The sequence below is a fragment of the Oxyura jamaicensis genome, chromosome 18 (assembly GCF_011077185.1).
Source record: "Oxyura jamaicensis isolate SHBP4307 breed ruddy duck chromosome 18, BPBGC_Ojam_1.0, whole genome shotgun sequence".
Classification (NCBI taxonomy): Eukaryota; Metazoa; Chordata; class Aves; order Anseriformes; family Anatidae; genus Oxyura; species Oxyura jamaicensis.
Window position 1 is genome coordinate 1,116,992 of NC_048910.1, and position 15,399 is coordinate 1,132,390.

The 15,399-nt window shown below is 54.6% G+C and overlaps 1 protein-coding gene across 1 annotated transcript in view; it reads left to right on the forward strand.

Annotated features, from left to right (window-relative positions):
- Positions 1–2,657: 2,657 nt before the first annotated feature.
- Positions 2,658–15,399, forward strand: part of ELAC2 (elaC ribonuclease Z 2) — a 28,654-nt gene continuing 15,912 nt past the window's right edge. Inside the window, exon 1 of the mRNA XM_035342713.1 lies at positions 2,658–2,721. Within this exon, the coding sequence (XP_035198604.1) occupies positions 2,658–2,721 (64 nt within the window). The remainder of the gene's footprint in view (positions 2,722–15,399) is intronic.

A 15,399-nucleotide genomic window follows, 5' to 3' on the forward strand; every position in this document is an offset into this window, starting at 1 on the left:
CACCAACACCTCTGCCACCACCTCCACCTCTACCTGTACTGCCACCATCATCACCACTGCCATCTCCACCTCTACCACCAATGTCATCACCACTGCCACCATCATCACCACTGTCACCTCTACCTCCTTGCTCCACACGGAACCACCCAAATATTAAATCGTATTTCAAAGAGTGTTGTCCAAACACTGTTAATGGCCTGGTGTGGCACACCAGCTGCAAACAGCGGTAGGGGCCGGACAGCATCCCAAGGGCTCCCCAGCAGGGTCCTGTGCACTGAACACCCCAGGGTTGGTTCCTCTCTATTTGTTTTGAGGTACATTCAGGGGAACAAGGCGTGTGCCCACAGCCTCTGCAGCCCCACACCCTGCAGACCCTTATCACACTGTGGTCAAGGAGTGCCAAAGGCAGTTCTGGGGAGCAACCCTGGCTGGGAAGGGGCTGCCTGCAGACTCTGCTCCCCTGTGCCCCAGAGACACAGCCTCACCTCAGAATGGAGCTGCTCTATATCACATTCACTGCATCAATGGGTCCAAAAGGATTTAATTTCTCTAGGCTTGATCCTGGAGTGAAGAACAAGTTGCTGACTTCATCTACATTTCAAAGTCCTGATAACATCACTTTCCCACTCATAAAGCCCCTTTTCTGGACTCAGGCTAACCCAGGCCATCCTCCGCAGCTGAGCCAGGACAGCAGCACCAGTGCAGCATCCATCCCCTACCTGAGCCTGTGCTTCGATCTCAGCCCAAGGAGGCTCACAGACCACCACTGTCAGCTGGAAGCTGGATGCAGGGAGCCTCTTCCCAGTGCCGTCCTCTGTACCAGCACTAAATGGTGGCTTCTGAAGGCAGGAGCAGCCCAAGAAGAAGGTTCTCTGCTCGGGCTGCCTCTTGTTTCCCTGTTAACCCCAAGCCCCAAAGCCCTCTCGGTCTCCCTGCCCACACATCCGGTGCCTCTTCTGCATCTGCTCCATGCGCCCTCTCCCTGTGGCTCTTTCCCACAAGGTACAGAGCAGAAAGAAGCGCACCCACATGTGCCACCACTGCTGGGGGTGGCCATGCCTGCAGTTTGCACACCCAAAATTTTACCCCTTTATATAACACCACTCTGTTTTTTCAGTACCAGCAGGTCACTCCCGTGAAGAACCTCCCACAGGTGCCTGTTCCCGAGGAGCCAAGAGCCCCTCTTCTGGCCAGCATCCAGCACACGGGCAGCCTTTGCAGGGCAGGCAGGACTCTGCTCCCCTGTGCAGGGAAAATCCTTTTTCTTCTATTTATTTATATCTGGCTCGCCATAAACTCACCCGCCTCCAAACCTGCTGTTCATACTAACAAACTTTGCTAAACTTCTTGGTGTGTGCAAAAGAAGCTGGCGGGCAGACGTACACTGCAGTGAGATCTCCCCAGCCCTTCCCCTGCTCTCCCACAAGTCATCATCTCCCACAGATCCTCGTCTCCCATAAATCCTTGTCTCCCACCGGGCTCATTTACACAGCACTGGTAAGTGCAGCCCTCTGCTCTTTGGCAAAGCAGCTCTTCATCTAGGAGAGAGTTAAGGCAGAGACCCAAAACAGAATAAGGGGCATGATGGGCCCTGTGGAAGTTGCTTTCATACCACATCCAGACAATCTGCCCAGGAGAGGTCCCACATGTTTCAAAGAATCGCTGAACCACAGACTGGCTGAGCTGGGCAGGGACCCCTGCGTGCCTCTGGTTCCCCCCTGCCCCAGCAGGGACACCCCGAGCAGGGGCCCAGCACCATGTCCAGGCGGCTTTGGGGCATATCCGAGGAGCCCCCCGCACCTCTCTGGGTACCGGTGCAGGGCTCTGACACCTGCCCAGAACAGACGTGTTCCTGGTGGTCAGAGGGAGCCACCCGTGCTCCAGTTTGTGCCCAGTGCCTCTGCTCCTGGCCCTGGGCACCACTGGCAAGAGCCTGACTCCATCCTCTTTGAACTCTTCTTCAGGTGTTTGGAGACATGCATGGGATCCCCCTCAGCCTCCTCTTCCCCAGGCTGAGCAGTCCCGGCTCTCTCAGCCCCTCCTCATAGCAGAAGTGCTCGGTCCCTTCAGCATCCTTGTAGTGTTGGACTCACTCCGGTGTGTCCACATCCCTTTTGTACCAGGGGCCCAGAAGTGGTCCCAGTGCTCCAGGTGTGGCCTCACCAATGCTGAGTAGAGAAGGATCACCTCTCTTCACCTGCTGGCAATACTTTGCCTAATGCAGCCAAAAATACCCTTAGCCTTCCAAGCTGCAAGAGCACGTTGGTGACTCACATTCAGCTTGGTGACCACCAGGACTCCCAGGTCCTTTCCTGCAGAGCTGCTTTCCAGCGGGGTGCCCCCAGCATGTCCTGGTGCCTGGGGTTGTTCCTGCCCAGGTGGACGAGGGTTCCTCTCCAGGAGGAGGTTCCTCCCCAAGCTTGGACAAGGCAGAACTAGGCTCTAGAAAGTGTCTTTTAGGAGCAGGAGGTTTTTGGACAACACAGGGAAACAGAGACATTGCTGAGGTGGAGAGGAAAGTGTTTCTGTACTAATTTGCTATGCAGTAACTGCCTTGTGATTTGAGGTGTTATTAAGGTTCAGAGTTAACAATCCACACCAGGCAGTGGAACAATCTGTCCTTCTCAGAGCTTTTTCCAAGCCATCTGCTGTCCACAATGGCATTGCTACAGCAGTTCTTGGACCCTCAGTGGAAGGTCTTCACACTAGAAAGTCTCCCCAGTAATTTTGCAAAAAGACCCCAGGTGGGGCAGGAAAAGGAGCCAGAACCCCAGCCCAGGACAGGAGGCTGGGCCAGGAAAAGTGGGGAGAGGCAGCTCCAGAGGGCTACAAATCCATCTCACAGGCGACTTTCAGAGGGAGAGCTGAGACCTGGGGCGTCAGGCAGAGCACGGCCACGCAGGTTCCCCACCCAGCCTCGGCCTCCCAGCACCACGCGGGTGGCGCGCTCAGTTTATTTTAGCCATTTCAGCGGGGAGATGGAGGATGGAGAGGATGGAGGATCAGAGGCTCGGGATGCGTGGGCAGGAGGGGGGCGGCGAGCCCGTGCCTCCAGCACGTGTGACACGCGTTTGGTGTCACCGAGCGGCGAGAGATGCGAGCGGGGTGAAATATGAGCTGTGGGTTGCCGGCCGCAGCTGGAGGAGCTCATCCCGCCTGCAGCCTGGCCCCAGTCCCTCTCGGGGCTGCTCAGTGAGAGTCGGTGCAGATCCAGCACTGGCTGCCTAATGGAGCCGCCAGGATGCGGCCAGCAACTGTGCAGACACTTTTCTCTCCCAGTCCTTGCATCACAGTTGCTGTGTAGGTGCTGGGCGGGTTAAAAACCCCGGTGCCAGCCTGGCTCACCGTGACCCCAGCCTGGTTCCGGCCCCACACTTCGCAGGTGCATGCCGCATGCCCCGGATACATTGATCGTCTCAGTGCAGGAGCCCGCTGCGGCTGCAGGTCCCACAAAGGGCTTGCAGACCGTGACACATCCCCCAAAAGAGAGCAGAGCCTGCAGAGCAGAGTAGGGAACCCAGACCTTCCTGGGGATGGAGTAGTCCCAATGTACTCAACACAGTTGAATAAAAACCACACTAAGCACTATTAACCAAGGGCACGACAGCAGCCACCCCTTTGGATGGGCTTGCCCGTGAATGAGAAGGTGCGGTGCCTCCTGCCGAGAGCTGCTGGGCTGCCGGTGCTTCTGCAAGGTGCTCAGGCAGCAGCGGGATGCTTCCAGTGCGGTGCAGAGCAGCTCAGCACCGGACATGGCTGCCCTGCGTTTCCATGTCTTTATTTCAGCCGTGTGTGAGTGCAGGGAGGTCGATGGTGTCTGTTCAGAAGGGATTGGTTTGCACCAAATCCTGGTACGCTGCACTCATGGTTACACGTATGGAGGCGCCATGAGCCCTGCAGCAAGGTGCCCTGCAAGAGTGCCGGCACGTGTGCTGCCCACAGTCTCTGCTTCAGCCTAAGTCACCCCAGCATCACCCAGCACAGGGGGATTGGACCAAGTCCAGGAAAAAGTCCATGCTGGAGCTGTTCCTTTGCTGCTCTGCCCTCCTTCTGCTGAGCTGCACCAGCCCCTGAGAAGGCTCCTTCCCTGCCTGTGATCCAAGGGGATGGCAGGTACAGGCTCCAGCCTGTCCCCAAGGTACACCAAACAAGGAAAATATTAATAGTAGTAGTAGGAAGGAATAAAAATGACATGCCAGTCCCTGTGGAGCACCAAGCTGCCATGCAAGGGAAGGCACAGCTGCCCTGGGTCCCCAGTGCAGGCAGCTTTAGCAGCTTCTGCCACCACAGTGCAAAATCCAAAGTCCCCAGTATCAGGTGCACACAAGAATGGGAGATGGGAACACCAGTCCTGGGGGCAGCGAGTGGGCTGACTGCAGCAGCCTTGCCCTAAGCACAAGTAGTGGTAGTTTCTTCACCCCATGCCCCTGCCCTTTCCCAGGGATACAAATACATCCAGGGGACCCGCAGCCATCCGGCCAGCCCCAGGGCACGGGGATGCTCTCCTGCATCAGGATGCTCTGCCCAAAGGCCAGCCCTGTGACTCGGCCACCTCCCATGTTGATGGCACCTGCCCACACATGGATGGCACACGACTGCCATGGGGCACAGGCACAGCCGTCCCTCTGTATTGAGACAAGGTCACCAGCAGCCAAAGGGACCCTGCTTCCCCCAGCCTTGCCACAGACCCCACGGGGCTGGGGCGTGGGGCACCATGGATGCAGCCGCAATGCACTCTCCGCGCTATTCTTAGGAAGGGTAAAGTTTATACAAGAAATTTAAGCTTTAAACCCAGGCACCATAAATAGTCTATTTTTCAAGGGCTGCAAGTCAGTTGTAGGCTGGGAGCCAGCGCCAAAATTTGGCAGCTGTCTTTGTTTAATGATTAATTAAAATGAGGTAACAAAACGAGACATATCTATTAACGAGGGTATTTGCAGCGTCAGTAGAGGATTCCAAATGGCTGATTTTTTCCCCTTTTAATCTTCAAACTTCTCGTTAGGAAAACAAGTTCTTCCTCCATCCGCGGTGGGAAGGGCTGTGCTGCGGCCCCTTGCCCTGGTAGCGGGAGGGGAGCAGCGCACAGGCACAGCTTTATCTTTATGGTCCTCTGCCTTTAAACAACACGAACCCTCCGCATAAAGATTTTTCCAGCTTAGAAATTTTATTAGACCTTCAAGTAAACTTCAATGGAGAGACCGTTGGCTGTGACAGAGGCAGGAGAGGGAGGTTTGCACATCACTCCGGCTCTGTGCTGCCCTCTCCCCAGCAAGGGGTGGCGGGTGCTGCAAAGTAAGGACAAAAACAGGAGCGCCAGAGGCTAAGGGGCGTTTTCCAGGCTCTTCTTCATAAGTGCCAGACAAACAGGGTCAAATCCACATCCCCAGCCTACTTTGGGGGAGCAGCTTGTGTTTTCCCAGAGCTCTGGGCAGATTGAGCCCAGGCACCTTGGGGAGATGTCACCAGAGAAGCCGGCAAGGAGGACAGCACAAAGAGATAGAGCGAGGGAGGGTCGTTCTCGTCTGCCATGCTCCCAGCTCATCACATGACACTGGATACGTTTCAGAGCTCAGAAGACCCAGCAGAGCACAAGGACGCCTCGCGTGGGAAGTGCCCGTGGTCACAGGAGGGTTAATACATACAGGGGGGCCCGGGGGCAACTCTGGGAGGGTGCATGAAGCAGGTTCACCCTCCCCAAGGCTCTGAAGGCTTAGCCACATGGGAAAGCACCCAAGTATGAGGAAAAGGGAAAAACATCCCAAAATAGTTTAGTCTTGTTTTTTGCACTGAGACGCCCAGACAGGGTGGGAGTTCTGGTTGTGTCTGAGCTAAAAATTACAGTAAATAGCAAAGTGGCTGCAAAGCCCCATGTTCTGGATAAGAAGGACATGTGCAAATGTCGTCCGTCAGGGAGAAGACGTGCTGGAGGTGAAGGCCCATAAATAAACTGGGGGGGAATGGAGTTAAGCGAGCGCTGTGTCGAGGGATGAACCACAGACTGCCCACTGAATCATGTCTTCTCCCCAGAAAATCTCGTGGCTCTGGACATGAGGACTGCTCTGAGCAGGGGCAGGATCCTGGTGTCCCCATCTGCACTTGGGCCCACGGGGTCAAGGACCAGCAAAGCCCACCTGGCAGCAAAGGGGGCTGAATCCAGCATACTGGTTGGAGAAATCTCCGGACTGTCCCACTCCCTCTACACCACCCCCCAGGCACAACTCAGCTGCTGGTGAAACACTGGCGTGAATGCTGAGGTTGCAGGGGTGATGGCTGTCCCTGTAAGGAGCAGAGACGTCCCGGGCATTTGCTCCCAAAGGGTCCCGCAGCAAGCTGTGCAGGCGGGCAGGATGTGAAGCTGGGGCTGGAGCGATGCAGACTCAGAGAGGAGGAAGGCCCACTGCTCCCCCTGGGTCCATGCTTTCTACAGATGCTCCATGGTCCAATTTCCCTGTTCAGGGCTTGCACATGTCCAGCACAAGCTGCAGGTCCCACAGAGGGTCCTGGGATGGGCGAGCTGCAAAAACCCAGCTGCTCAAGGTGTGGCTGGAGCTGAGCTGGTCCTGGGTGCTGCGCTGCCCTTGGCCAGGCAGGGACCCCAGGTACTGCTGATGTCTCCAGCATGGACTGAGCTGGACGGGGGCTGCTCCAGGACAGGGGCTGGGGCACCCTGTGGGGCAGGAGCCCAGAGTAAACAGGGGTGTTCTCCTGGAGCACTGGGTCTAGTTCCGGGCCCCAGGTACAAAAGGGACGTGGACACACCAGAGTGAGTCCAACACTACAAGGATGCTGAAGGGACCGAGCACTTCTGCTATGAGGAGGGGCTGAGAGAGCCGGGACTGCTCAGCCTGGGGAAGAGGAGGCTGAGGGGGATCCCATGCATGTCTCCAAACACCTGAAGAAGAGTTCAAAGAGGATGGAGTCAGGCTCTTGCCAGTGGTGCCCAGGGCCAGGAGCAGAGGCACTGGGCACAAACTGGAGCACGGGTGGCTCCCTCTGACCACCAGGAACACGTCTGTTCTGGGCAGGTGTCAGAGCCCTGCACCGGTACCCAGAGAGGTGCGGGGGGCTCCTCAGATATGCCCCAAAGCCGCCTGGACATGGTGCTGGGCCCCTGCTCGGGGTGTCCCTGCTGGGGCAGGGGGGAACCAGAGGCACGCAGGGGTCCCTGCCCAGCTCAGCCAGTCTGTGGTTCCGAGCAAGCCCCCGGCACCTTGCGGAGGGGGCACCGAGGGCAGCAGCAGGGACAGGGCCGGCGGGGGGCAGCGGGGCTGGCGGCATAGCGCCGGGTGCGGGCGGCAGCGGCCGTGGGCTGCCCCCGGGACTGAGACCGCGGAGGCGGCGAGGGCTGGGAAGGGCCGGGGGCAGCGAGGAGCCGGCCCGGCCCCGGCTCCGGCCCCGCATGGGCCCCCCCGACCGGCGGCAGCCGCGGAGCCGCGGTGCCGGCCGCCACCTAGGGCCGGACCCGGGCGCCGCAGGAGCGGACGCGGGGCTGCGGGAGAATCGCGGCCACGTCCCCGGGGCGAGGCGTCCCCGTCCCCTTCTGCCAGCACCGGCTGGTGCCGGCGTGGCGGGGGCTCCGCAGGGGGAGCCTCTGCGAGGTGCGAGCGGACACCGCAGGGGCTGAGTAGCCCAAAGCCCGCGGCTGCCGCTGGGTGCCCGTGCTGGGGCACCGCTGCTGCCGTGCGCTGCTCGCCCGGGTGGCTCTGGCCTCGTCCCGTCGGTGTGCCCAGGCTGGGCTGGGGTAAGGTCCGCAGGCCAGGGAGGCCCCGGAGGCCGCCTCCTGCAGCGCGCTGAGGCCGGGCCGGTCCCAGGTCGGGCGGCGGGGTGGAGCTGGCTCCCAGAGGTTGGAGAGGTCCCAGTGCTCTGAGCTTGGGTCTCTGGGAACAGAGCTGGGGTTTTCCCAACTCTTGGCATTCAAGCTGAGGGCACAAACATCAAGTCCAAAGCCGGCCTTCCAAAACTGCGTGTGGCCTGCTTCCCAGAAGCGTGCTGATGATGACAGCAGTCCGGTGGCGGGACGTCGGTCTCGTCTTTGAGACCTTGCCGTGCTGTGAAGCCTTCTGCCCATTCTTGGGAAGATCAGGCAGTCCCCTCGTCCACAGCTGGGAGATGCTTCTCCACATTGCCTCTTGCTCTCCCTTGGTCCCAGAAGCAGACTGAGCCTTCCCCGCTATTGAAACTTGGCCCTGAAGAGCCCCTCAGGTTGGTTTCAGTTTGGTTATGCTCCATCCCGGGCTGGAAGAAGCCGGTTGCTTAAGAACAGGGCTGGCTCTGCACAGTGTGATCAGACCCAGATCACTTCTCTGGCAGGACAAAACCAGCTTCCGGGGTCATGCAGTAAGAAGTACAGATGTGTCAGGAGAAGAGAAAAGCAGAGCACAGCAATAAATCCTCCTAAATCAGAGGCAGGGGCTATTCTCTGCACGCCTGTGATTTGCCACATCCTGCAGCTGCCAGAGGTAAAGGAGGAAAGGCTCAGCCAGGGCATGTGAAGGCAGGAGGGATGGACTGGGCAGCAGGGTCCTGGGGCTGCCACAGCTTGTGCAAACCAGGTCCAAAGTCTGCAACGAATGTGAAGAAGAGAGGAGAAGGTAGAGGAACCAGTGAGGCTGAAGCTGAGGCTGCCTGCACACCCTGCCTATGTATTCTTGTGTTTCCAGGTGTTTGGATTTTCTTAGCATTTATCTTAGACTAAACTTCCCGGTTTCAATCTGATTCCTGCTATCTGCCTCTCCAAAGGCTCACTTAAATCACGTAACATCAGCAACAAATTCAGCTAAACAATGCTGGATGGGTTTTCATGTGCCATGGACAGAAGACAAAGAGTAAATTACAGGGGGAAGGACCTTGATCCTTCTCAAACAAACAAACAAACAGGAATTGATTTTGTTTATACTTTTGACAGCCAGAATTAGAAATAATCAAGAGGCCCTGCCACTGGGTGTGTGGTGTTTGCCTTCCTTTAATTGAAAGTGCAGAAAGCAATGATGCCATGACAGGAGTGACTGGGAAAGAGATTTGCCTCTGCAGGGGGTCAGATACATCCATATGCCTGCTCTTGTGGCAAAAAAAGGATCGGGGGTCTGGATGAGATTACAGATAAGAAATGTAAACTCTTCTTTAATGAAGCTCCCTAGGTCATACCTTGCTGTTCAGCTTTGCTCTCTGAAATCATTCTAAATTCAGGTATTGCTGCCCAAAGAATTTATCTTCCCTCATTAGCTGCCTGTATTTTTTCCCTATTTGTTTTGTACCTCTTTGAGGGTTTTACTGGGTAAGGCAGCCCCTGTGATTCCCAGTGCTGCTTTGTGAGACTTACCTGACAAATATTTTCATTATTATCAACTATCAAGTATTCTCATTATTAGTTGTCAGTGAGAAATAAGCCTTTTTAACAAGCAAAATGTCACTAATCTGAGGGATAAAACACTTGAAAATTCAATTCCTGTTGTGATTCCATCAATTATGTCAATTCAAATACAATTTTCATGGCAAAATCACCATTGCCAAATTGATTTATCCTCCTGGATTCCTTGGATGCCTGTCCTTGATAATTGATGTCTTTGATAACTGCAGTTGCTCTCTCCCTAGGAAGCACTAGGTCAAATCCACAACCTCAGTCCCGCAGAGCCAGATTGGGCAGGAGTTTTGAGAAAGCCCCTGAGCTTCTGGTCTTGCGTGTTCAAGTAAGAGGGGACCCTTTGTGAGACCCTGCTGTCTCACTGCTCCATGCAATCCAGTTTGCAAACCCCTGTCTGTGACATTGTGACTCTGGTTTTGGCCTTCTTTTGTTCGCTGTCACATCATGTGGAAGACCTCTCGATGCTACATGTGCTGTTTCTCAGGGTAGACATCTCTCCAGGGAGGTCCCCGCCTTGTCCATACTGTAGCTCTCAATCAGAGAGCACATCTAGTGTCCACAGACCTTGTTACAATGCCTTGTTCCCCACTTCCCTCATGCTCCAGGTTTTATTTACAATTATTTATTTACAAATTTATTTTACAGGGCAGAGCAGCCAGATGCTCCTTCTCTGTCCTCAAGTCATGGCTAATGCTACTCACCACTGGGTTAAAAGACCCATTAACTCTTGGGCTTTTCTCTCTTTGAAGATGTATATACAAATAAACATTTGTAAATAAAAATTTTCTTTTTGATCTTCAGTTTGGTAAGACCTTGATGGGGCAGGCTGGCCTTTCGCCTATGTACACCAAATGTCAACCGTGCACAAAGACAAGGAGCTTGGAGCAGGGAGTAGATACTTATGCTTTGCAGCAGCCTTGCAGACAAAATCCTGCCTGTGATGGTGAGAGCAGGGGTAGGGGAAAGGTAGGGACAATAAGGAACCTTGTATCCATACTTTTGCTACAAGCAGCATGAACGTGGAACAGCCTAGAGGCTTGGTGCTTTGAACATGCCTCCATGGTGCACACTGGGGACTGGAGGATGGACAACAGCAAGTAGAGGCGTGATGGTCACTAACATTTGCATGCCTCCCCCACTTGGCACATCCACATGCCTCCCCCACCTTGGCAAGCCCGCATCCTGGCTCACTCACCGGTATCAAGCCATTGGCTTCAGCAGTTTCTGGCTCCAGCGCTCCATTTTACTGGCCAGCATCACAGTGGTCTCGACAGGCAGCTGGCAAAGCTCCTCTTCCTTGTAAGACACAGGGCAATATGGGCTGGCTTTTGTTGCTGAAAAAGCAAAGCTCTTCTACCTCTGGGTAGCTATGCATGAGCACAAATAGGAGGTGAAACCACTAGCCCACTTTGGGCTAGCTCAGGTTATTAAAGGAGAAAATTACACTCTTTTCAAGAGGTGAAGGCAATTTCATTATCCAAAGTAGCGTGAAGGCAGAGGGTGCTGTGGGCTCCCTTGTTCAGTCCTAGACTGCGAAGTAATGCCTTTTTTGTAGGACAGTGTGATGTTCAAGGGATGTGCTGGGCTGATGTGAAAGCACAAGTTACTCAACAGCTGCAAGCTCTGGGGTTAAGCAGGAGACAAATGAGATGGAGTGGGTGACTGATGGCTGTGCAGGGTGGGGGAGGTGGGAAGGGGAATGGGATGAAACAACAACATATCCAAGAGGGCGTGGGGATCCAGCCTGCCAAATCAGTACCTTTGCACACCCCGTGTGTGTAGGTGTATCCCAAGCCCACCAGTCACATTGCTCTTTTGCACACCGTCTGTCTGCTCCACTGCTCAATAGGGCTGAGTTCACCCAAAGGCATGTGTTCATGGCTCAAAGGGGTGGTGCCTGCTGCCTTGGGGTCAAGTTAAGGAGCAGCAAAGCAGAACAAGCTCTGGGTTCCTTTCATGGAGTCCCCAGCTGCTCATGCGGACCTGCCTCCACTGAGAAAGGAGAAAATGGTTCTTTGTAATCCAGCGCTGCCAGACGCCAGCCCATCCCCAAGCTCTTGTTGGCATTACTCTGACATCCAGTGCAGAAGAAACAGTGTAACACTTAGAGATGACTCCCTGCTTGTCCTGCAGCTACCCTGCGAGTGTCAGACCCACATCGGCTTCTTTGCTGACCATGGCAGAAAGCACAGAGCTGACACGCTGAGGAGCATCGCTCCTGGCAAGGCCTCCCCTCCCTGCAGCCCAGAAGGATCCTCGGCTCTTGGCCCTGACCCTGCATCGTGTCCCGGGTCTATCCCAGCTCTTTGCCATGTCATACCCTTCTCAGCTGTGCAGCAGATCACCTCCACCCTGGTTTCAACTTCCAGACATGTGTCCATCCACAATTCAATTTTGTGCAGTTTACAGCCCCTGAGGTGCTGGCAGGGCAGGTAGGAGTGTGCCTGGGGCAGCAGGGAAGGGGGTTTGGGGCAGCCTGGTCCTGGAGCACCAATGCCCTGGGCCTTGCAGCCCACAAGGAAGTCCCTCGGGCTGCTGGTGGGGTGCTCCTGGCCACTGCTGCCACTGCTGAGCTACACAGGGACCTGCCCAGTGCTGGGCCAGGCCTTGAAGCACATTAAGGGCTGGCTCCTGAGCATGCCCTGCAACACCCAACCACTTTGGTGCTGAGGACACATGCACTGAGCACTAGCTGAGCTCTTCCAGCTGCATGCCCAACAGTTTCCCTCTCTGGGGAACCCCCCTTGCCCGAGACCAGTTATTTATGGTTACTGCTGTGCTCTCAATGTATTCCTTTCACTTTGCTTCTTATCACAGCTGGGCTGGTTATTTTCACAAGCAACAAGGAGCCTCAGTTACTGACCCACCTAAACTCTTCATACTGTCCTGTGTCATCTTTAATCTACATGTAAATCTGCTCTTCTAATAAAACTCTAGACTACAGGGGATAATGGATAATCAGTGTAATATACAGTCTCTGGATTAGCAAACAAATTAAAGCACCAGTTTCATCTGGGGAAAAGTCTCAGAGATAAGCACCCTCCCTTGTTTGTTCATGGCATCTATTGGGATATTACTTTTAAATCTCTCTTATGGCACAGCTGATGTTATCGCTTCATCTGAATTAGTTAACCAAACTCTGCATTACTGTGCATTATTTAAGTAAAGCCAGATGGGGTGCGTTTCCTCACAACCCCCAGGCAGCACTGATTTCATAATGACTCCCCAGGCTGGTGCTGATTATTGTATGTGATCTTCACAAGCTAGAAAGATGAGGCATCAGGGGAAAATGAGACTGTAATTTAACATTGGTGATCAAAGGGTTGGGAGAGCTGTTCCAGGTGACCCACTTGCCCCAGTGCTGCCTGCTCCTGTAGTGATGCTCAGCTTCGTGCCCCATCCCAGCCCGGCAGGAGCCTGGATTGACCATGGCTTCCCAGATCGCTGATGATCACTTGCAGGCAGCCCCTATCAGCACCAGTGCTGCACATGGGAGGTATGGGATAAGAATGACTTGGGGACAGCCCACAGGCTTCATGTAAGCAGGAGGAGCACAGAAGGAGAACATGCAAGCAGGAAGCTGCAAACCAACCTGGGCTTCCCCTGGTCAGGCTTTGAAGTCTAGTTTCAGTTAGACCAGAGACCCTTGGCCCATTATTGGGCAGGGAGGTGGGGGTTCTTCCTCTGCAGGGTGCTGCCTGTTGTCACAATGGTGTCAAACATCCTCCTGCAAGAGGCCTCAGTCCCTGCTCCTTGGGAAAAACTCTTGGGTGTGTTCCTCACACCTCCCGCAGCCACCACAGGTGGGCTTGGGAAGCCTGCCCTGTGCTGCAGAGCAGCATGCCAGCAGAGGACCTCCTGCATGTAGTGGAAGCTTACAGGGCAAAAAACATTTTCAGTCAGTCCCTGTAGCACCACATAAGTGCTTTTGAGATATATAGAGATGCTGTTTGCAGCATTAATGTCTGTGGGCAATTCCTGGGCCTCACCACCACCCAGACAAAGCTGACTGCCTCTGTGCACCCAGAACATTCACTGATGGATCACAGCTGTTGTTCCAGATGACTCCGAGACTCAAGGGATAGCTTTAACATCCAGGATTTAAAACTATTCCCAATGTACACAAGGTCATGCCCAATATTTGAACCTAAGATCTTCTCCAGCTTTACCAAGCACCCTGCCTATAATCCCAAAGATAGCTTTCCAAGGAAATCTGAATCATGACAGTTAAGTTGGCAAAATGCACGAGCCATTCATTTTATAAGTACTGCAGGAGCTAAGCCCTGGGATGTCCCTACTTCTCTGCCAGAAAATCTGTAGGACTAGGACACTCACCCAAAACAAGGAGCACAACTGTAAATGAGAAGACGTCTCCTTCTGAACCTTGAACCAGTCTGAAATTTCTTACCAGAATGTGAGCTGAAAATGTTACAGCTGAAATTGCAAAGGACAGCACTGTGCTGTCACTAATATCTATTCAGAATCAGAGCTTTTTAATTACTTCCTGTGAAATCCTCACAAGACGGTTGAGATGTTGCAGGTACTTTTGTTACTTTCCAGAATTTACAGGAATCACAGCTCTAAACACTAGACTGTGCACATAAAGTCAAGCCAGCAAGGTTAAACAAAATTGCCAGGAAACATTTGACTAAAAATACCACACAACCATCATTAACTTATCAACTAAAGAAACTTTGGCTGGAAATCCCATGCCAGCTGGTCAAAGCCCTAAGAAAGCTTTTGTGCTCCCAGAGGTGTTAAAAAAAAAAAAAAAAAAAAAAAAAAAAAAAAGGCAGTTCTTTTCACACTTCCTAATTATTCACCTGAGCAGAAAATGGTTGACAAAGAGAAGAAAGGGCAGGAATGCCCAGATCCAGTACACTCACCTTTAGGAAACTCCAACTGCATTTGGATTTGGGAAACATTTTAAGATCTAAACTGATTGCTCTTCCTGTGTGGCTGCAGGGAGCAGAGCCAAATGCTGTGAGCGAGCTGTAGGCTGCAGGACTGTAATGTGGAAAATGTGCATGAACACAGGGCTTGCCATTCAGAGGAACAATCCCTTTATTTCATCCAGAAGTGTGTGGGGGGGAACACACCATGCTGATTTGAACTATTGTGTGTAGAGATGGGAGTCTGGAGAGATGGAAACGAATTGTGGATTTGAACAAAGACTGACAGAACATCTGTAAACAGCCACGGCGGGGCTGGAGGTTTGAGCTCCTGGGCAGGTCCGCCCTCAGACTGCTTACTTGGATCTCCGGAGAAGAAAGGGAAGAGCATTGGCACCGAGAATAAACGGATACAGTGTTTGGAAAGCAGAGGGCTGAGAAAGATAAGGTTCGCCTTTGGAAGTAAGGAAGAAAAGGGATATTGATGGTTCGGATTGTTTATGTTGGGGTACTCTGGTTACAGTAAAATTGAGTGGTTCTTTTTGAAGCAAATGGAAAGCCCCAGAGAGCTCCGAGCGGGTTGAGAGAGATTGGAAGTAAACAAAGCTGCGGCCTGGATCAGCTCGTGCCTGTAAACAGGGCCCGAACCAGGCGCGTGGGGAAGAGGAGCTGGTGAAAAGCAGGGAAACGGGTGTGGATGGGGGGGGGGGCTGGCGAGATGCCCCCTGCTCGCACCGGGCTGCTCGGGGCTTCGTGAGCGGGGCCTCGGACACGCTGCCAACAGGGACAGGGCCCGGGCCCGGGCCCGGCCCCCGCCCGCTGCCATTGGGACGCCCCCGCCCGCGGGGCCCGGCCCGGCTCAAGGGCCGGGGGGGGGGGCGCGTTGCTAGGGGGCGCGTTGCTAGGGGGCCGCGAGCATCCGCTGGGCCCCGCCCCTCAGCGCAACCCCGGGCGGGGCAATTCCCATTGGCGAACCCCAATCACGTGACAGCGGCCGCTCTCCGGCGGGTCCCCCGGGGCCGCCTTTCCCTCGTCATTGGCCCTCCCTCGTCACGCGCCGAGGGCGACGGCGTGGGCGGGGCGGGGCGCGGCGCATGTGGAGGCTGGCGCGGGCGCTGCGGTCGGGCCTAGCGGGGCGGGGGGGCG